The sequence below is a fragment of the Idiotropiscis lumnitzeri genome, chromosome 14, assembly GCF_059441095.1.
Source record: "Idiotropiscis lumnitzeri isolate Australia: NSW breed Sydney's pygmy pipehorse chromosome 14, RoL_Ilum_1.0, whole genome shotgun sequence".
Classification (NCBI taxonomy): Eukaryota; Metazoa; Chordata; class Actinopteri; order Syngnathiformes; family Syngnathidae; genus Idiotropiscis; species Idiotropiscis lumnitzeri.
In genome coordinates, this window is record NC_142404.1 from 18,244,653 (window position 1) to 18,267,294 (window position 22,642).

The 22,642-nt window shown below is 43.1% G+C and overlaps 1 protein-coding gene across 2 annotated transcripts in view; it reads left to right on the forward strand.

Moving 5' to 3' along the window:
* The window catches only part of LOC148323843 (low-density lipoprotein receptor-related protein 1B-like), a 185,633-nt gene extending 169,786 nt beyond the window's left edge, over positions 1-15,847 (forward strand). For both annotated transcript variants that reach the window (XM_088315974.1, XM_088315976.1), the window contains exons 80-92: positions 433-549; positions 678-851; positions 1,589-1,714; positions 3,293-3,457; positions 5,262-5,423; positions 5,945-6,119; positions 7,401-7,505; positions 9,496-9,609; positions 11,501-11,577; positions 11,822-11,912; positions 12,215-12,365; positions 12,801-12,939; positions 14,837-15,847. In XM_088315974.1, the coding sequence (XP_088172100.1) occupies positions 433-549; positions 678-851; positions 1,589-1,714; positions 3,293-3,457; positions 5,262-5,423; positions 5,945-6,119; positions 7,401-7,505; positions 9,496-9,609; positions 11,501-11,577; positions 11,822-11,912; positions 12,215-12,365; positions 12,801-12,939; positions 14,837-14,964 (1,724 nt within the window). In that variant the 3' untranslated portion in view covers positions 14,965-15,847. The remainder of the gene's footprint in view (positions 1-432; positions 550-677; positions 852-1,588; positions 1,715-3,292; positions 3,458-5,261; positions 5,424-5,944; positions 6,120-7,400; positions 7,506-9,495; positions 9,610-11,500; positions 11,578-11,821; positions 11,913-12,214; positions 12,366-12,800; positions 12,940-14,836) is intronic.
* The last annotated feature ends 6,795 nt before the right edge of the window (positions 15,848-22,642 follow it).

A 22,642-nucleotide genomic window follows, 5' to 3' on the forward strand; every position in this document is an offset into this window, starting at 1 on the left:
TGTTTAGTTTTTTTCCCTTTCTTCTTTTGAAAAAGGGAAACAGTGCTGAACTCGTTTGGAGCATCCGCTTTGGCCTCCTTTAACTCAAGCGGCAACATTCGCTTGTGTTTACAGAGCGAGGTATTCATCATCTGCGGAAAACCTATTTAAAAGACTCTCAATTATCTGGTCACACGCCGCGCACAAAGTAAAAGTGATTCATTGCTTTGGAATTGGAACGTAAGCATTCCTAAACACCAGCATACGAGGTGCTGAGATCTACTTGGTAATTTCCACACGGGCCAATTGATTGTTGAAACAAAAACAAGGCAAAGGGTAGAGAAACTCGAAAAAAAAAAGGGTGGCTTCACATTTCAGCCGGAGTGTCGTGACCTTCGCCTCTCCGTGTAGTTTGTCGGCTAAATAAAAGTCTTTGTTTGCTCATCCCCACAGGGCTCGCCATTGATTATTTCAATCAACGTTTGTACTGGGCTGATCCCGAGCTTTCGCAGATTGGCAGCGTGAGATTGGATGGTTCCGACCCGCTGATGACGATCAATGAGCAACATGGTAATTTCGGCGGAAAAATGTCGCAATCGCTCTCCCGGAGCAAGTTGCCATCGGAATTTTATTTATTTATTTTTTCAAAATCAAGAAATCAAAGCGTCTGTCGTCGTGTTTTTGTGTCTCGTTCACAGGTATCTCCCAACCTTATCGAATCGATTTATTTGAAGATTACATCTACGGAACTGGACTCAAACACGAGGTCTTCAAGATTCACAAGTTCGGCAAACAGTCGGTGGAGTTTTTGAACTTGGGCGTGGACAAAGCCACCAACGTTTTGATCTCGCACCGATTCAAACACCAGGATGGTAATTTGGATTTTTTTTTTTGTCTTTCCTAACAAACGCATTGGCCGCGATCAAACGATGAAGCATTCCTGCCTCGGTTCGGAGCGGGCTAAAATGCACATCGGCGTGCCGGTTCTATGAGCAGATTCTTTTGAGGTCATCATGCGACGGCACGGCCGAGTTGTCCGACTGCAGTTGCGTTCAAATGGAGTCAGTCGGTCAGTTTTTCAAAGGGAAGCTTTCCCGTCCCTGAGAGACTCATTAGACGTGACACGCAACGTGTGGGCTGAAGATGCGCAGAGAAAGCTTTGACATCAAGCCCGCATGTCCCATGACAACCTGTCCATTTATTTTAGGACTTTTTTTTTTTTTTTTTTTTAAATATGTATACGGCATATCATGCATTTCTTTTAGCGCGTACGTTTGTGTTTATGAAGGATTTGTCACGCTTGATTACTATTGCCCAATCATCACATCAATATCGACGGGGTGATTTCCAGGAATGAACCGAATACAATTTTGATGAATTCCTTTTTAGATATTTGATGTTGTTGTTCAGCACGGTTCAAGGTCTACTAATCAATTCGACATTTCTCCACATATTTAAATATTCATCTTGCGCAAATGTTAATGCACGTGTGTCTCTCCGGGGCCGTAAGAAATATTCCTTCCTTCAAAATAGTAACAGCGTCAAATATGTGAATGAGGCACTCCTCGGAAAATGTATCACGGAGCCACTGTTGTGTTTCCCCCAACAGCGTCAAATCCATGCCTGAGGATGGCGTGTGATTTCATGTGCTTGCTCAACCCAACGGGTGCCAGATGTACGTGTCCGGAGGGCAAAATGTTGATCAACGGCAGCTGTTGTGATGTCAACACTTCAGGTGGCCTTCAATCTTGATTTTTAAAAACAAAAAAAAAGGAAAAATTTCATTGCGATGCTGTTTTTTGAGAAAAGTGGGAAGTAGGAAATATCAGGGCACCAGCTAGCAAGCATGCCAGGGTTTTGCACTTGCATGTAAGACAAATTAATGTACCCCATTCCACCGCCATCTTGAGTAGTCACATTAAAAAAAAAAGTATGCGACACACAGACTAGCTAGCAAATGTGAAGATGAGGATAGCATCCAGCAATGTGCCACCACATCCCGTCCTCCAGTTGCACCATAATAGAGGAAGTGAGATGAGTTGGGGGGAGCAAACGACAAAATCGTCTTTTGGTGCGAATGTGACGGTTGTTTGCTCTGCGATTGGATGCCGACCTCCTGACCTGAAGTCAGCTCCTTTTCACCTGCTCACCCCACAAAGCAGCATCAAAAATGGATGGACTCCTCACGTCCCTCTTCTTGGTGCTACCTTGACGCACGTCGTCAGACCTCATAAACTCCCAAGTACCATCCAATATTTACCACTTCCCAGCTTTCTCCAAAGAAGCATTAAGGTTGACATGTAGTTAGATTTTGCAGTATATAAAGATATAAAGCAAAGGTGTCAAACTCAAATACACAGTTGGCCGAAAAGTAAAACTCGAACAAAGCCGCGGGCCGGCAGTGAACAAAGGAACCTTTTAATATGGACCCAAACAGGATTTGCTTCAACATTGAATGTGGAACAAGCAACATTTATTACTATATAATATATAATTTAATAATCCAGATATGCATAATTTAACCCCCCCCCCCAAAAAAAATCAATGACATTCATTTATTTAATAGAATTTAAATAATAATAAATAATTATTTTTAAAATAAAATAATAAAACTTTAAATCAATCAACCATTCAAGCCCATGTCTTGGAGTAGCAAGAAAAAGTGCATCAAGAAAACATTAATTATTGCTCAGTTTGCTCCACACTGATCTAATCTGATGTGTTCAAGCGAGATACGTGGCATCTCTTCTTGGATGATAGTTCATCGATGTCTGGGTTTAAGCTTTGAGCCGAGGAAATCCTCCGAATCGAGCGAAGGTGTTCATCAGTCAGACGTCTCCTTTCTAATGACATTTTTCTTGAAATTATATTTAATTTTTTAAAAACAACATAAATGTTGATTTATTTATTTTTTATTATAACTGGTTTCATTCAGGCAATAAATGTTTAGTGTTTAAAATTGCTATTATAATGAATTATAATTATTAATAATTAATATTTGAATGTAAACTAGTCGTCATTGGGTATCGCCTTGCGGGCCAAATATAATTACACTGCGGGCCAAATTTGGCCCGCATGCCGGGGTTTGACACCTATGATATAAAGCCTAGAAAATGCACTGCAGAAGAAATATGGACTTCATCAGACATTTTTTTCTTGTATATTCTCCGCATGCCTTTTCTTGTTGCTTGTGTGGTCGTTGTTCATAATTAACCGCACGAGATGCTCGGCACGTGCAAGAATGTGTTTGTCGCGCTGACTGTGTGTGACTTCCAAAATAAGAAATGTGGGCTTTTTGCTCCCGCGGCGAAAGGTGAACTGTGTCGTCCCCCCTGCGAGAACGGAGGCCGTTGCTTGGCCAATGAGAAGGGAGACTGGAGGTGCTACTGCTGGCCTGATTTCTCGGGTGAACGCTGCGAGGTCAACCACTGCACAGACTACTGCCTAAATGGAGGAACGTGCGTGGGCTCACCGCTGGGTAAGACGCCTTCGCAAATGCGCCGCTTCAGTCTCGTTTTGGTTCATCTTTAACTTGACATCTACTTGTCCCAAAAAAAAAAAAAAAGTGCGGGATTGTCATCTGTCTGCTCACAAGCCGCTCGTACGTACAGCTGCTGGTTCTTGTTTTACAGTTCACCCCCGGGGAGTTGTCTGCATAGAACACTGAGACAAAATGGCATTTTAAATGCGGGTGGGGCGGGGCGGACTGCAGGCCATTGCCTTCTTGCACAATGAGCCAGTGAATAGTAACAACTCTTTCCTCCATGGCATCCTTGCGGCAGTTCTGCCGCTTTTGCAAGCTGTGCACTTTTGTGAGGCGGCTTTCTGCAAAAGTTGATTTAACTTTGCTGGGGCTCACATTTTGAATCGGCACGTGTGCCCGTGCTCTTGTGCTAGAACGTTGGAATATACCCGACAACTATATAATGGTGCCTTGAGATGCGCGACCCCTGTTAGCTGAATGCTAACACAGAATGTAAAATGTCATTGACGGGCTAACGATTAGCATTGATGTTGCTGTGTTCAAGCAGCGGATACTTGAATGTGCGATACTACTCTGTTACGTCCTTATGCACTTTGAACTTTGCAGCTCGGCTTACCTTTTGGCTTTGACATGATCAAACCGCCACTTGAAAATATGGTGGATGTTCCCCCAGCCTAGCCGCCAACTCCCAGGCACCGAAACTGCGTGAGAATGTAAACCTGAATTGAGCCTGACTTGCTAGCAGACACGGTTCAAAGTAAAAAAAAAAAAAACAGCGAGCGAAAGATACACTTGTTGGTGTAATTTCACACTTGATGCTCGGGCCCAGCGGAGACCCGACTATTTGTATACAAACAATTAACAAGTCCATTTTCTATTCTATATGCCCTTTAAATTACCTGCGATTGATTTCGACTTCGGAGCTACCGCTGCGCTCATGTTGCAGTCGACTAATGAACTTCTAATGAGAGGCCAAGTGTAACAAGACGGAGTTTTATTGCGTGCGCACACATTTTGCTTACAATTATGTCACCGGAACCGGAGAGCGCCGATCAAAGAGTCATTTGTTTCTGGTGCCATAAATTGTCAGAAGCAATTTCAATGTCACTTTTTTTTTTTCAAAATCAGAATATGATCCATATAAAGTGTAGTGGATAATGTTTCAGGTGGATTTTCAATTTTGGACAAATCCCATCTGCTAATCCAAGATTATCCCTCCACACACACGGATGCGCTGGAGTGTGTTCTGTCACCATGTATAATATGTCCGTGCTCTGCCCCCAACACCGAAGTGCCATCTCGTTATTTGAAAAGACAATTTCAATGCTTTTATGCTGCACCGGAAAAGTCACAAATTGTCTTTGTAATCACATTCAGTGGCTATTTTTACGTGTGCGCGTGTTTTTCCTGCCGCTCACGCGCATTATGCTGGCCAGGAAGGCACGTCAGACGAGACGGGCACTCCCTGAAAACTGTTTGCTGTTTTCGACACATTTAATATTTGGGGGTTGCACCCTGGTCTCGTCACATTCACAACTTTTGGACAATTTAAATGTGGGCGGAGTCATAGTGCCAGGATCCAACGCGAGCACGGTGTCAATTCAAACGCTGAATCGAAAACGGAACCTCGACTCCAACCGTGCCGCACGTCGCGACCGGCGCAGGAGTTCTTTTCTTCCGTTTTCGTGTGGCCCAAAATCCCGAGGGCTGTGTGAAACATTTGCTGTGCTCGGAGCGCCGTGTGGCTGCTTTTCGCGTGCGCTCTGTGATCCTTCCTCTCACGTCTGCATTGATCTAGGTAAGCCGACTTGCCACTGTCCTCTGGGCTTCTCCGGGCCGTTCTGCGAGAGGAGGATCTGCGACAACTACTGTTTGAACGGCGGAACATGTGACGTCACTCAGGGGAACCAGCCCGTGTGCCGCTGTTTGTCAGAATACACAGGAGAGCGCTGTCTGTACCGTGAGTTGGAGTCTGCGCGCTGCCAATTTAACAGGAAAAGATTTGAGATGCACGTCGGCTTGGCGTGATTGACGCAAACGAGCGTGATCAAACGGCGGAGGGATTGAATTCGGATGCGTTTGCAAATCTACGCGTTTAAAAGTTCATGGCGTGCAACAAACGCCCCCCCCCCCCCCTCCTCCAGCGTTTTTTTCTTTTTTCCCCCCTCTCTTCATAAATATCACATTTTCTAATAAACAAAATGAAAATACCACAATCAAACAACCGTGGGCTGTTTCTGTGCAGAAGTGAGAATGATTTTATTGTCTTCTCCCCACACTGCTTTGTAATTATTATGAGTGGGGGAAACAATTTTGGCGCCACATCATTAGCATCCCTCCTCCCATTGTTTGCCCAACGGCTGAAATGTTTTCAACTGTGGCCAAGATGTCGTTTGATAAGGATAATTAAGTCCCATTAAAAGCTTTCACAAAGCAGCTCCAACAACTTTTTTTTTTAACATCTGCTCTCGTTCTCACCAGATATTTGCCACCACTACTGCGTCCACTCCAAGGCGTGCACGCTGTCCAGCAGCGGCTACGTGGAGTGCGTGTGTCCCGCCAGGTTCGAGGGAAACAAATGCGAGGTGGACAAGTGTCTGCGTTGCCACGGCGCTCCGTGCCTCATTAACGACGAGACGGCAGATGTGGTTTGCAAGTGAGTGATCGCCTTCCGCTCCTGGCGTCGGGAGGCGCCTCGCGCTGCTTCTGTGGCGCCGTGGAGGAGACATTTGCATTATTTATACATTTGTCAAATCCCGCATGTGTACAACACATGAAATAATTGCCCCTATTACACGTAATTCGCGGCAGCGGTGCCTTGAGATCCGAATGACTCGACGCTTTTTTGGGGAGACGCAATCTGTTGCTCGGCTTCAAAAAGAAGCTTGAAACTGATTATCGACGCTGGATTTCAAACAAGCACACGAGGTTGCACGTACGCAAGGCAGCAGAAGAAGGAAATTGCTTGGATGGGGCACACTAAAACAAAAGCCACTCGCGGGGTCCTCGTGGATTTGGAGCGGATTGGGCGACCCGAGGTCGGGTTCGTTATTTTGGAACCAGCAGGTTGGCTCGAGGATTGGATAAGAGTTTGCTGAAGCTCCAATTTCGAAAAATGTCGGCGGCGTTGGATGGCTAGGTGGGTACTTTGGACAAGGGGTTGTCGGTTCAAATCCCGGTCAAGCTTTGGGTCAGTCGACTGAACTCTTTTCATCGTACGCTGCTACCAAGCCAAGACGGGATAAAAAAGTTTGGATGATGCCGGAAAAAAATGTGCCAAACATTCAATTTCATGTTATTGAGTCGCCATGGCGACCGCTTCATAAGAGAAAGTTGTCCCGTCCTCCCAGAAAATGTTGCTGAGTACCACCCGTTGCATCCAAATTGAGACGCAACATGCTGGGTCAAACGCTCAACCCAAAGCGCCGGCTATAAATAGCCCAGCGTCGGCTCGTTCCGTTTTGAGCCCAGCGCGGGATGAGCGAGTTCACCCGAGCGGGGTTACTTGGAATCGCCATTTCTTCACCATTTGCTGGACTGAACTCAGTTCACTGCACTCCAATTTGTTTATTTTTTTACTCGCAAATTAAAGCTAGGTCAAATAAAATAATGGTCCAATTTATTTCATTATTTATTTGTGGCAAATATTTTTGAAAACTCGTAATTAGAGTCACTTCTTTTTCAGATTTGCATCATTTTCCAATAAACAAATACAAACTGCACAATGGCAACGATGTCAAATTCCCATTTTTTGGTACTAATTATTTATTCCAAATTTGGTGCGTGAAATTTTTTGAAAAAAACTTGAAAAAAATGAGCTACATTTTGCTTCTCATTGAAAACAAACGAGCGAGCAAATGTTCAGAATCAGCTGTAGTTGACGGCATGAGTGTGTTTTCTACTTTGTGACAACAAGTCGTTATTTCCTCTCCCTCAGTTGCACAAACGGGCGAATTGCACCAAGCTGCCAACTGTGTGACGGATATTGCTACAACGGAGGCACCTGTCACCTGGACCCCGACACCAACCTGCCTTTCTGTCAGTAAGTCACTCGCTACTTAATGGCAGCACAGACGCACTGCGATTATTCTCCCCCGCTCGCTGCCGACATGCAAATGACGCTTCTTTATCCCAGTCAGCGCCACTTCGGGAGCACAACCCGAGAGAACCATCACAGGGTCCCGTTGGCTCGCTCGGAGAGTCGCGCCGGCTCGTCATGTTGCCGTGCGACACAATCCTTAAAGCCAAGTCGTGTTTGATGTCACATTGCGGAGGCCGCGGCGCAGCGTGGGGCGGGATGCCAGAGCGCCATCTTACGCCGTGTGACACGTCGCTGTGGCTTAAGGCGATCACGCGCGGGAGGGGAAAAAAAAAAAAAAAAGGTGGAATCCTGTTCGTCGCTTTGCATTTTAAGCATATCACACGAGTCCTTTCGCAGTCAAGCGCTCGCGTCAGGTTTCCGTGACTCTCGTCTTTCGTAGGATTTAGAAGTTTGCTCTCGAGCAAGAAAGGAGCTTCGTGTCAGTCATTTAAGATGACATTCAGTGGAAGGGGGGGGGGGGAAACGCTCCTAAGCACGGCCCGCAGATTCTTATCACCTGAGCTATAATGGCATGCAGCGCTTTGTTCCAAATTTCTTCAAGGGGGAAATTGGAAATCCTTTCTTCTCAAGCCCAACGGTCGGCATTTTTAACTGGCCATTGTCCGGGCTTGCTCACTTGAAATTTCTACTCGTCTCCTAAATTCAAGTTGCTAGAATCAATTTCTATGCAAATGATTCCATCCTATTGGATGAGGTCAACAGATCTGATCGGAGCCTTGATTCGTTCCTAAAAGGAACAGGAGATCTGTACAACTTTATCAAGAATGGTTACTTCTCCGTCATATCGAACTTTGAAGGCCAAACTGCTTCGCTTTGGTGGACGAGCCTTGGCTGTCGTCATACAATGCAATACGACTTGATTTCTATAGCGCGTTTCACAAGTGCTGGAGCCGTAACAAAGCGCGTTCCATAAGGTGTCATAGAAATTAGCGGTAAATTGCAACACCTTAAAAGACTTCAGCGACATACTCAGGTTGAGTTGAAACGTAAAGAATGAAAATGTCTTCAAACGGGTTTTAAAAGTGGACACAGAGAGAGGGGGCGGGGCTTGTCTAACAACCAGTGCAACCGAGGACAGCAGCGAAAGTGAGCAAAGTTGACAATCGACGATATCATCGATTCATCACCTTAGCATTGAATCTTAAATTGTTGTAACCCTATTCCAGACGGAACTTTTTTCCGAACCATATTATTGCCCAGATATAAACCTTTTCATGTTTGGCTTTCAAAATGGATTTACAGTTTGCTATTTTCGGTTTCTTCTTGCACAGCACGCGATTATAACTCAGCAGGTATTAATCCGCGGCCGGCCCTGCGTCGTTTTTCACGATGACTAATATTCCGTCCGTCGACAGCTGTGATTTATAAGCGGCCCATAAAAGGGGGGGGGGGCTCCTCCATTGAAGCTGTGGTCTTGAATTCAGTGCTTTTGAAATCTCGTCACAATGATTTCTTCCTTGCCGCACTCAAGGTTGCACTCACTGGCCCGCTCACGTTTTGGTCCCGAGAACTCCAGTGAGGCTCGGGAGGTCTCGCTCCGTCCTGCTTTCAGATTCAACTGCGATACCTGACGTGGATTTTTGCCTCGCCGGAATAACTTTAATCGCAATTTAAAGTCGCTTGACGGTTGTGCCGATGGCCTTCAAACTTACAACTGCAATGGCGCCTTGATATACGAGTGAGCCAACTTATGCACAGTACAAAATGGTTCTGTACACAATTTTTTTGACCGATTATTTTTCTTTTCACTGACTGGCTCAACGTATTTATCAATTATTTGGATTTTTGCTACGTAGCTCTTGAACGCGTGCCATCTTCTCCTCAAATCCACAAAAAAAAAGAAATCTGGGCGTGTCGCGCAAACGGCGAGGTCAACAAGTATGCCACTGGACGGCCCTTTTTGCTCACCCCACAACCAAATGTTTTGCAGCTGCACATCAGGGTTCAAGAACCAACGTTGCGATGAGCTGGCCAACCCCTGCGATTACTTCTGTCAGAATGAGGGGCTGTGCACATTAACGCCTCTTAACAAACCCCGCTGCAAGTAGGTCACCTCGCCAGCCGCTTTGTTGACGCCTCGCCTCGCCTCACTCAACACCATTATGTAGCCCGTCCGGGACGCGAGGGCTCGTTGTACCACCTCGTAGTAACTCTTGATGTAACAAGTGCTCCAAAATACATTCGAAAGGATGATTACAGAGCGTCCCCGGGGATGATGATTACTGCCTGCCGGCGTTTTGATTGACGGCTCAATCAAGATGCGGCGTGGCAAAAATGGTCATCTTGTCAAGTGTGGGGAGTATTAAATGTTTTTGCCTCATTCAAAAGTCAAGACATGTCTCCTTAAAAAGGTGCAAATGAACCTCGTCTTTGTTGGACTTGTGACATGAATTGACAGAAAAGTCCAAAGGCGTATTTGGGCCGCTCTGTCAATGAAACAAAAACAATGAACATGACGAGATTGAAGGTCTAATTCGATGAGAATTTGGTTGGATGTTGCTCAGGAGGGGAAAAAACGTTTTTTTACATAAATATTTTGGAAAATAAAAAGATCAAAGTAATGCTTTTTTCAAATACATTTGTAATCTAACTAGAATGGGAAAAAAAATCATCTTGAAGAAATTTGACTTCATTCTCATTTTTTTAATACTTAAATTTTAAAATATGACTATTTTGAAAATGTAAAAAATAAATCTCATTATTTAACATCATATATATATTTTTTCTAAATCTTGAAACTCCATCTCGAAAATATACAATTATATAATTATCATTTACAACATGAATCAAACATTTTCTCCTCTAAAATATAAAAAAAAAATTTAAATAAGCGTTTGTTCTCATAATTTACAACTTCAAGTCAAAAAGAATAACTTTTACTCCAAAATATAAAACACATTTTTTCCAACTTCATTTTAGTTATTTTATTTCAACTCAAAAGTAGGAAGAAAAAAAATCCCAAAGCTATATTTTCATTTTTTTTCGCTTCAATGCAAAAAATAATCATCCTAAAAAAAAAATGACTTTATTCTTGTAAAATATACAATCTTTTTAAAAAATAAAATATTTTGTAATATAAGGCCTTCAGAATAAAAATCTAAAAAGTACATAAAAGTATATAAAAAATATTGAAGATAAACTTTTTAATCACCTTAAAAATATACAACCTAATTCTTATAAAATACAACTTGAATCTCTTTTTTCACTTTCCGTGTGGCCCGAACACGCCCGCCATCGATCGATCCTGAACAACTCTTTTGAAAGACGCTGACGGCAGTCTTCGTCTCGAGTTGAACAATCTGTCGAGCCGCGCGTCCAACCCGATGTACTCGGCGCCCTGACGAGCGCGCGTCAGGTTAAGCCGACCGGGCACTTGTCACATGATCAGTTGCTGCACGACTTGTTTGGTCACCCGCCATCTCATGCGGCCGCCGCCCACGCGGGGAGGGGCCGACACAGACGCCGACGCCCCCCCAGACGTGACATCGTGCGCTCATCAGGCTACGCTTAGCGACATGTGCATGCTCCTTTTTTTTTTTTTCTGCATTCTTGGAACGCGGGTTGAAAACGCCGCGGCGGATGTTGCCTCGATTTGTTGGTGTGGTAGATGCCGTAATTGCCACGAGTGCATGTCATTAGCCGTGATTCATACATCCCATCGTTATCCGGTTGCACCTCCCGGATCGTTCATGCTTTCCAAGCCCATCTGCGCTCGGCGTGTCAAATTACATACATACCTTCTCCGCTACAAGGGACGCTAATTATACAAGGACTGCTTGTCCCGCTATCATCCTTTCACTTTTTTTTTTTTACCTCTCAACTCTCACACAACATTGTGCTTTTTCGTTGGTTTGTCCTGTTCAACATGTCATCTTTTGAATTTGTTTTTGAATTTATTTCTTTATTTTTTCTGACCGTGCTATTTTTGTAACCAGGTGTTCTACAAACTGGGCTGGAACGCAGTGTGAGAGACCCGCCCCCAAGAGTAGCAGATCCGACAATACCACTGGAGGTTAGTTGGGCCATCTGAAAAAAAGGAGATTTTTTTTTTTTTCCCAACTTCCTTCTCACATCCGACACAAAATCGGCGCGCAGTCCTCCTCCTAGCGACGTCTTTTAAATCTCTTTGCTTTTACACTCAAATTACGATTTTTGCGATTCAAGATTTTTGTCTTACCAGGCCAGGAATAAAGCTTTTCAGGACTGCAAAAAGCGTTCACACCAGTCTGATCCATTTGCTCGTTTCTGTCTCTTAGGGAGCATAGCCATCATTGTGCCTCTGGTCCTGCTGCTCATCTTGATCGTGATGGTGGTGGCGGGCATTTATATCTGCCGACGAAAGCAAAGGTTGGTAGCGAATCACGCCATGCGTTTTCTACGACGACGATATTTTTAGGGAATGTAGGAGGAGGCGGGCGAACGCACGGAGAACATCCAATGCAATCTCGACGCAAGGAAGGAGACGAGATTCAAACCCAGAACCTCAGGACTGCATGGCAGACATGCGAAACGCTTTTCACACGGCACCGACGAGTGAAAATTGATCAAATGGATCTTTGTTTTAAACATGAACATGTTTCCTCAAGTTGCATCCGTGTGTTTTGTGTCACGTAAATAACGACTGACACGAGTGCACGGCACGTCCGCAGGGGGAAACGTGTCCAAAGGCAGCCCATGACCAACGGCGGCATCAACGTGGAGATCGGCAACCCGTCATACAACATGTATGAGGTGGACCACGACAACCACGCCGATGCGGGCAGCCTGCTCCGACCCAGCTTCACGCTGGACCCTCACAAGGTGGGTCCGCAAGTCCAACAACCGCAAAGTTGGAAATTATGTCATTTCGCTTCGACCGTCCGAAAAGTATTGCCTTCGGGTAGAAGTGAATTATTTGAGTTTTTCAAGATATGTCATTTGCCCGACCCTCAGAAATGAGCTTCATTGATGTTTTTTTTTTTTTTTTTTTGTATTTTTGGACTGTTGGAGCTTCAAACTTGATGCTTTCCGCACGGTGAACTTTGACCTCCGCTATTGTTCGTGCAGCGCAGCTCCATTTAAAAACCTTTTCACTCTCTTCTTTAACAACCCAATTTTTTTTTAGAGTGTCGCTTGACTGTCGGCTTCCGCATGTTTTTAGAAGCACTTGCAAACTGTTAACAGACATTTTTTTTTTTTTTTTTGGGGTGGGGCCAATCTTTGCATGATGAGCAGCGGTGCTTGCTTCTGTTGCAGGGCTGGTGTGTAAAATCCAGCGATCCTCGCACCTTGGGTATCAATTCGGTGCCCAAGGAGGTAATCCCTGGACAGGTGAATTTTTCAAACCTCACTATGACTTTGCCTGATAAGGACATGAACCATCGTTGTATAGAATGTAAGCAACCAATGAGCAACGAACGGGTGCCTGCAATGTTTCCCTCCTTTCCCTTTGCTGTTGAAATGTGCGATCGTCTCCCGCAATGTTTGTGTTGCGAAATCTTCAATTAACATTTAGCCCGCGAGCCACACGAGTTCAATTAAAATGTTTGCATGACTCTCGTCCCGCATGAGTGCACAGCTTCCTGGATGCGTTGATCATGGTTGTTTTCCTTTGCATTCACTCGGCCTTAAAGGGGAAGTCAACCCACCGGCAAAAATATTTGCGATAAAATGTTCTGTGTGCCTCCAAGAGTCTAAGTATGTCATTCGGATTAATCTTGCGTGCGTGCGATACGAGTTAAGCAGCAAAATCCCACCGTTTTTTTAGCCATCTCGGGCGCGGCCATTTTGTCAGATTGTGGTGACCAAAAATGACCAATCACTGCTCACCTGTTTGTTTTTGTTTTTTTTTAAGATGAGTCATGATCGCTCATGAGCTGATCCCTGAGCGACTGCGATGTCATTTTCAGTCGACAAAAGTGACAAAATGGCCGCCACCTGAAATGGACAAAAACGGCTCACGTTGATCCGAATGCCGTATTTCGACTCGTCGAACATATTCTTCTCAAGAAATGACTTCCCCTTTAAAGATGCACGTATTCATACGGTACACCTTTTGTTTTTGTCATTTATTTATTTTATTGTGATAATTGGCTTTTGCGCCAATTATCACAATATATTGCCTTTCAAGACACAAGTTCTAATCATGAAAAACGTTTTTTTTTTTCTTTCTTTAAACGAAAATGCTACCACAAACACGAAAAGGGTCCTCCATCGGTATAGATCGTTAAATTATGTGAACCTGCGTAACCATGGTGACAGCAGAGGAAGCATTCTCCAAATAATGATCCGGTGACGCATTTGAAAAGCTTTCGTTTGATTATTATTGATTGAATATACCGTCGGAGAAATAATTATTTGAACCCCTGCTGAATTGGAAAGGTTGCTCGCGATTAAAGAAATTAACAGTTGAGTCATGATGAGCGTAAGGTTTGAGACTTGCCATTTCATTAAAAAAAAAAAACAAAAAAAAAAATTTTTGAGCTAAAATCTCGCAAGCAACATGATTCAGTGTGCAAGCTGACTGGGTTTTCTTTTTTCTTTTTTCTTTTGAAGAAATATATTTAGAATTTATGGCACGCTTTTGATCGCCGTTGAAAATGTTGAAAAGTAAGGACGGAGAATAATTAATTGAATGAATTAGGACGCTGACGACATCCTGGTCCAGGAGGACGAACCTCCAAAATAAAGTCAAGTGCCCATCTGAGGCCATTTCGACGAAGATCTGCGACTTTGATTCGCCTGCTACATTTTGCTTTGGACGGAGCGATTCCGATGGGGGCAGCAAATTGACTTCACAGCGAGCGATATTGACGCCGGAGCCCTCGGCGCTTGAGTCGACGTCGTCTTCTTTCGTCAATACGCTTCGGCTGCAGGTTGGATGTTTCGTCTCATTGTCATGCTGGCAAGCCGTCTTCTTCTTGCCAAGGGGGCGGAGGCTTTCATCCCGAATTTTACAGCCCGCGGCTCCGCTCATCGGAGCGTTAAAGTCGTCCTGTGCCCTTTTGCGGAGAAACAGCCCCGAAACAACACGTTTCCACCTCCGTGCTTGACTTTAGGGATGGTGCTCTTTGGGTCAGCCGCAATTCGGAATGAGCTGTAGGGGATCAAACGGGTTTGGTTCACTCGATACGCTTTCCCTTACGGATGTCCCGTACAAAATCGGAGACGGCTAATTTATCGTGAGCAAATTTCCAAATTCAGCAGGAGCTCAAATTATTGTCTTCCCTGGTGGAATAAATTGGCCGTGGCTATATTTCAGCTTTTTGAATTTTTTTTTTCCCTCCCTCCAGCCCATGAATTACGCCAACCCAATGTATGCCAAGATGTATATGGACGGCCAAAACGGTCAGAAGCCGGTCACCGGTATGGACGAGAGAAGAGAGCTACTCCCAAAGAAATTCGAGGGGATTATTCATGAAACCGCCGCATAGCCTACTTGACTCTTTCTACTTTTTGTTCTTGTTTTGTTTTTAACCACAGTACACAATGTATAAAACAAAAGGCGGGAAAAGAAGAATTTTCTACAAGGCTTTTCCGTTTTCCTGACGTCGCATCAGCATTTCGTGCCCGGTGTCGTTCGGAGCGCCATTCTCGCGTTGCTCTGGACTGAACGACATCTTAAGCCTCTGAAGTGCAAAAAAAAAAAACAATTATTGACGCCACATCATTTCAAAGTGTTGGAATCTCCGAGGAAAAGTTGTTTGATGGTTGAAGTGAACGCTTCAGTTTCTCGGACCAGTTCGGAGTCGACGGTGTGGGAGATTTGTTCATTTTTTTATTTATTGCATTTTTTTTTTTGTTTGTTTGGTCCAACCACAAAACCTTTCGTGTTACCCGCCCCCGTGTTTGAAATTGTCTTTGCCATTGCCATGGATCGGAGGCGCCGTCGACGGTGTTCCGACAACAATATGCTGTACAAAAATAATGTTTCTTTCGTCTTAAGAGGACCGAAGCCCACCTTGAATGTTCTGCGATCCGATTCCGTACTGTACGCTCGCTGAGAGGACAAATGCTGAATATCATATTTTTCTAAAGCTCACGTATCGCGCTTTTGGTAACGTTTGCTAAACGTACGTACGCGGGAGGAGTTTTACCGCAAGGCGAGTCAACGCAAGACTTATCATCGATCACATCTGTTACTTTCCAGAAGGAGGAGGATAAATATAAAGACTTTTTATAATTTTATATTTGATTTGTATGTGGTTTGACTGCTATGTATTTTGACAAAATGTATTAAATGTAAGTAATTTTTATATATATAAAAATGTAAATCAAGATTGAATAAAGGGGTTTTATTTCCATGCCGCAGCCCTCTCGTGTGTTTCTGCAAAATGATTTCATGCCATTAGGATGCAAACGCCGCATGTCTCCATGAGCACTGCCATTGCTCTCCCTTCTGATGTTTTTCTCGCCACATAACTCCCCCCCATCTATGGTCACCATAGCAACCAGACTGAAGCCTGCCCTTTGTGCATCTGCGATGGGCTCAAGTTTGTGGATGTTGACATTTCCAACCATGCTTGTGTGACGCATAAGCGTGGACATTAAACGCTTGTATAAGTGCTTGTTTTCTTCTTGACTTTTAACGGAAACCAAGAACGCCAAAAATTAAAGTAGACTTTTTTTTCAATTCATTTTATGTTATATATAATATAGATATTAAATATTAAACCTGTTCAATATTTACGATTGCAAATAGAAGAGGAACTCACATTTTAAGAGTTCTTATAATGTGGCTCCCAAATCACTCACCACAATCTAAGTGATGATGAAGAGATGTCGCCACCGCGATACGCTAATTAGCTTTTTCCATTTTTTTCTTCAATGACGAACTACAATGACTCTTTGTCATTTGCAGTAATCTTGCCGCTCACTGATACCTCCCATAGGTCAATTTTGGTACTACACCAGACATCTGCTTTGGCCAAATAGTCTGCCGATTGTATCGATGGATATTGTGTGCTGTGTTGATCATCTGTAGTACACTCACACTCTATAAAAGCAGCAAGCACACACATACCAATTTTTTTCCCTGCATGGGGTCTCTCACATTTTCAAATTCGGTTGAAGTACCAAAATGGTTGTGTGTACCTTGATTGTGTGCATAGGTGAAAATTCCACCCCAAAATTGCATCACTCTGGTCTTCATTCTGTTTTTGTTGCACAATATCTGAAAGGAAGTGGGCCGCGCTGGCCTACATTGCCGCCAAGGTTAATCAACGGAGGCAAAGAAAGAAATCTAAACTGCAATTTGAAACTGTCTCCGTGCACTCAGCAGGCATCACCACTCTTCAGCATAAACATAAGACCCAGAAGGCTCGTTTATCGGACGTAATAAAATATCGACACCAGTCGTACTCAAAATCAAAACAACAGGTGCTGCAACACAAAGGGCTTCTTTTCTCTGCCACTGCGGTTTGAGCTGGATTGGCCACAGGATGAATGCGCTCGGAACAGCCGAATTCCTCACTCGGTAAGGGCAAGAAGTACGTACTTGACGTAAAGTCAGCGGTAGATTTACACAACATATGGATTCATTTTTCTACGCGACAACAACGAGGCGCTGTAAAGCGGCCGTGCCGGTGCGAAGCCTCTGAGCACAACTACAAGCTGGTTGTCACGTCAGAAGTTAAAAATAAATAAATAAATTCCTTCCCTCTGCTCTTCCGCCTTTTTCAGTTCAAAAAGATGTTTTCAGGTAGCAGGCATACTGTAGCTAGCTAGCTAGCGAGCGAGCTAACTTTTTTTGAAGCTAGCTAGCTAACTGCATGTCGTAAAAGCGTCCGATGTGAACAAAGGCGCTCAAGTTCTTCTGTGGTGAGGGACGGCCGCCTCATGCCGCACTCCAAAGTGCTCTGTGCGCTTCATCGTTCTCAAATCTTTGTTCATTCTCAGCAATAATCTTCAAACATGTTAACTGCTCCGTGCGCTTCATCGTTCTCAAATCTTTGTTCATTCTCAGCAATAATCTTCAAACATGTTAACTGTAGTCAGAAACAAAGCGCTTAATTCACTTTTTAGTACAGAAATCGAAAGTGAAAATAATTATTTAATGTCGCTTATAAACAATTCCTCTTTTGATAACTTGGCACACCAGAAAAAATGTCTGTGCGCAAACTAGTTAAGTCTTTTATTATTACGCCAAAGTGCTTCGACTGAGAAGAAGATGAAAAAAAATAAATCACTGGACACAGCTTTGCTGCAGGCTACAGTAAATTCTGACAGAATAGTCATGACTGAAATGACAACACTCAAGATCTCAACCAATGTTGACTTTTCTCCCTAGATTTATTTTTACGAATTACTTTTTTTTCTTATTATTTTGTGCGTCATCCACAGAGCCTGAAAAAACTAAAAGGCCTTTTTGACTTCAAAGTACAGATCTATTTTGAAGTGTCATGAGCAAAAGTAAGTCGTCAGAAAATTAAATACTGAATGTAAAAAGAAAAAGAAAAAAAAGTCTCCAAAAGCACACAAAGTATTTATACTTTGTTACATCCCAACAATTCTATTACCAAAAATATGGAAATGGGAATGAAGTGGAGGGGAAAGAGTCAATCGGGTCAACTGCAGTGAAAAAGTTTAAAATTCAGGTTATGAACGTCTGCATTGTTGTTGCCCCGCTGCATTTAATTTATAGTTTTGACCACACAGATGAAGATGATCAAGAGAATATCACGAGGGGCTCGTGCACCAAACGTAATGAACATCATGGGCGAAACTAAATCATCTCTGGGCTTTGGGATTCCAATTCACAAAGAACTTTTGCTGTTTATTAGCTGGGAAGCCAAGGTAGAATTTCATAACAGCTCACAGCCCCAATTAGTGGGCTACATCTTTTGTTCTTCTTCGAGGAGTAAACACACGACAGATTGCATGTGCTCAATTAAGAATGTCAATCATGGCCTGAAAAAAAAAACAAAAAGAAGAATCCAAAGTCCTGGCTGACTTTCCCTCCGATGAGGTGTGCTCTCTTCTTCAACTTTGTTGACACTGATTGCAGGGTAGCCGGTTTGCTCAAAATCCAGTGCGGGGAGGCGTGTTTAAAAGTTGAGCACTGGAATTTAAAAGTTTGTGTGTTCTCTCGAGGACCGGTGCTTCTCAGTTATTGTCTGTTACACCTCGCAAGGAAGAAAACAACATTTTGCATAGTCATTATTATATAGTCATTTTGGAAGTGTTGTACACCTCTGCGTAACACGGTCTCTTTATTAACATGAAAGAAAACAAAAACAAAAGATATAATTTTCAAAGAATAACTTACTGAAATATTACTGTTGTTGTTTTGTTTTTTTTTAGCATTATCGAGATTGTAAGATTTGAGGTGTGTCAATTTGCCTGAAAAAAAAAAAATGAAATCACCACTGCCACCTACTGTAGCGGATGTGCAATTACACTTCATCATGAGTTTGACTAAAAAGAATCAAATTTCCCCACCAAACTATTTGAGACGGACTGCTTCAAGTTCAGCTTTACAGATGCCATGTCTTTGTCTTGAGGTGTCAATTTAAAGTTGTTGGTTTTTTTTTTTTGCTGTTGTGATCGTTCAAATAGTTGATTCAGCTGTCAATTCATTGCGATGTTTTATAAGAATTGAAACTACAAAACAAGAAATAATTTGTTTGCTCCAGGTCACACTGTAGCCATCATAAACATTAATTGCTTTAAGTAAGAACAACAAAAAGGATGTGAAAAAAAAGATTTATTGTCTAAAATAAACATGTTCTTGGAGTGATTGTAAGATGACGATATTCAGAAATAAATATCGAATGCGTTATCCTGCCTACTATATCTTGTGCTATTTTCGGGGTGCTAAAATGAAATGGTGGAATGCTTGTATAACCCACCCGGACTGACCTTGTAGAAAATGTAAATCCAAGATAACAAACGACACCAGTGACAAGGTTCATTAATCAGTCTGACGAGCGAGCATTTGCGATGTTTACGCTATTCTTAGAAGACCTGCAAAAATGTAAATCTCAAGGCCTTTGAATACTTCTTTATCTCATTTGCTCAAGCTGCTTAGCAAAAGAATGGATCTTGCGCTCTCAAATGTTAGTCAATAAGTCGTTGTATTTACATGTGCAAGTGTTGGATGTTGCGTGTCCTTGCAAAGCGTGACTAATGGCCGGATTTCGGGGCAAATGGGCTGAATTGTAATCCGCTCGCTGCGAGCTGCACTTCCAGCGAGCTCCACCAATAAATCTGGAGGACGGGTTACTCTTCCTTTGGCAGCTTTTCTATTGCAACGATTCGTCTTTTGGCCATTGATCACAGCAGCATGCAGATTGCAAAATATTTTGTCCCCGCTATAGGGTGTCACCTCGACTTGTCTGACGTAGGAAAACAACGGCAAACAATATCCAAAGAGACTTTGAATCTTGCTGCGACAGCCTCCCGGATGGAGCAAATGACCAATTTTCTGTACGCGATCTAGTCGATTGTGACCTAGTCGATTGCGATCTTGAATATTGCCTCCCGTCGTTGGCATATGGCGCAATTTGGCGACAGGGCGGCACGAACCTGCTGTGGTCGCAGATGTTTGCGAAATGATACGTTAACTGTTTTCCATTTGGAAGGGCACTTCAGTTTCAGGGGCGGAGCTCAGTGGCTCTGTGGAGATATGAGAGGTGACAGTCAAAGGAAGTTCAGCTTTTTATTTTGGGTCCTGGTCAAAATAAACAAGACAAATCAGACTGCAGGCTTTTGACCTTTCGAAACTCGTTCAGCAAAGTGAACACGTGTGAGTCCGTGTCCATCTGATGTTTTAGGAGCTGTCAGTCATTTTGAAGGTCACTTATTATATTTTACGTGTTAGGATGTGTGTTTCTCTGTGTGCTGTCACCATGACAACATATGCGCCTGGAAATCAGTTCGTTCATACAATCATATATAACTAAAAAAAGAATATATATATATAAAAAAATATATTTTTTTACATTTATTTTTTATTTATTTTTTTTTTTGAATGATCACACACCATAGAGAAGACTGTCGTTAAGTCAGCCAAATTCAAACGAACAAAAAATCAAAATTGCTAAGTGTAGAAAATGAGGCTCCAAATTTGTGAAAATGGCCGCCTCGCATCGGACACATTATGTTTGGTTTTACAAACAAAAAGCATCTTGTTTATATGGCGTGGCAAATAAGCGCAGGAGACAAACAACTTGAAATTTGGTCATGGGCAGAAGAAGTTTAGTGCGACAAAAATGATGTCCGGCTTCGCTTCAGGAGATTTACCGCGCGAGGCACGGCCGACGCGTTTATGGCGAAGGCCATTAATTCCCCAAGAGCTTGTGTTGTGTCGTTTTGTTCGACAAATTAAGTGAAGTTCAGTGTGCTCGGAGAGGTCCCGCAGCTTTTTGGATAACCCGCCGTATAAATATTCTTGACAGCGTGCACGAGCACATAAATAAAGCCCGCCAGCGCAGACTTTTAATATCAAACTCTCCGCGGAGCGCACGTCTCGGTAAAGAAGCCAAGGTGGCCATAAACGTCGACGCTAAATCAATTATAAAACCGCTCGTTGTCATTTGCATCATGTTGATTCCATAATGATTGCATCCACGGAAATCATGAGAGGCCATAAAACTTGCGGATGTCCGTTTGACGGGGATTACAATTACCAGTTAAGTATTGTCTTGTTTACCAACTTTTATTGACACATAATTCAGAGTTGAAAAAATAAAAACTCACAGAGCACCACCGATTGAATTCATTAATGATCTTCCAGATGTGTGGGGGCGGAGTCGCCATTCATGCTTGGACTACCGCTGTGAAATTGTGCACAAGCTGAGTGTACTTGCACCATAGAGCGTCATAGCGGTAATCCAATTTCGGAAATTAAAACAAAACAAAAACGCAATGCTTGCAAACTGTGCATAAGAGCACGTTCAAGAAAAAAAACATTTGCAATCGAACGCTGGCCGCTGTTCTCAGTGTGATGTCACACGTTGAAATGGTCAATTACATCACGTCGCCGTGTCTGCCTGGTGTGTAAACGCACATCAGGATCCGCCACTTTGTTTATTTGGACGGCGGGGGAGCGAGACGGCTATTAAATAAGCGTCGTTGGCGTGCTTATTCTCGTGTCGAGAAAATGCTGCTTCCTATTACGATATTTTAGCGGTAATTTGTGCACTGCTGCGCATCTTTGAGCCGCGTGCTGTGAAGCCAGATTGAAAGAATGTTCAACATCCGCCCGCGGAGACCTTTCAAAATTTGAATGTTGCAATATTACAAAAAAAAATAAATAAAAATCTGGAAGATTCTAATAAAAATAGGTGGATGGAATTACAGAGTAGAAGCAAATTGATTTGCTTGAGGATAAATATTTATTGTAAAAAAATTATATATATATATATAAATTATAAAAAAAGTTGAGTTGATCTCCTCCCTTCACGAGGTTTTATATGAAACGATGAACGCGAGACAAAAGATGAACATCTGATCTTTTACTTCCATGCATTCCCATCTCGCTTGGTGGGCTTCATATTGTCAATCCAATATTTTTGAAGGATGTTCAATCAAGGTCCGAAATGTGAACGAAACGGCGATCCGTCTTACAGCTAATGATTTTTATGGAAATGACGACTGCGGGCAAGCATGTCTTCTGCTCCCACCAAATGGAAGCATGATCCGATTCCCTTATCGAGGGTATCAATTAATCATCCGCAGTTCTTTTATTTTAATTAACGAAAGGCTTGCGTGGACCTTTTGAAAATCTTCCAAATGACCACCCGGGGATGAACTCTCCCGTGCCGCAGGTTGAAATGATTCCAGTCGGAGTGAATTAGGATCTGTTTGAACTTTGGGTCAGTTGGAGTGCCGAGATAGAAGTCTCATCAGCCTTCAAATAGTCGCCTTAAAGATATTGCATTATGAAAGGAACTGGTTAGCTCTGCTTAATAGATAATTGCTTCGAGCGTTTCCAATTTTGTCCGTCCCACTAGACCGCGATGAAAATGTGCAGAACATATTTGATTGCTTTGTGATTCGCTGACGACCAGTCCGGGTTTTATGGTGCTCCTTGCCCAAAATCAGATGGCATCGACACCGGTTCTTTCTTGACTCCAGATTGGAATTGATGAGAATTT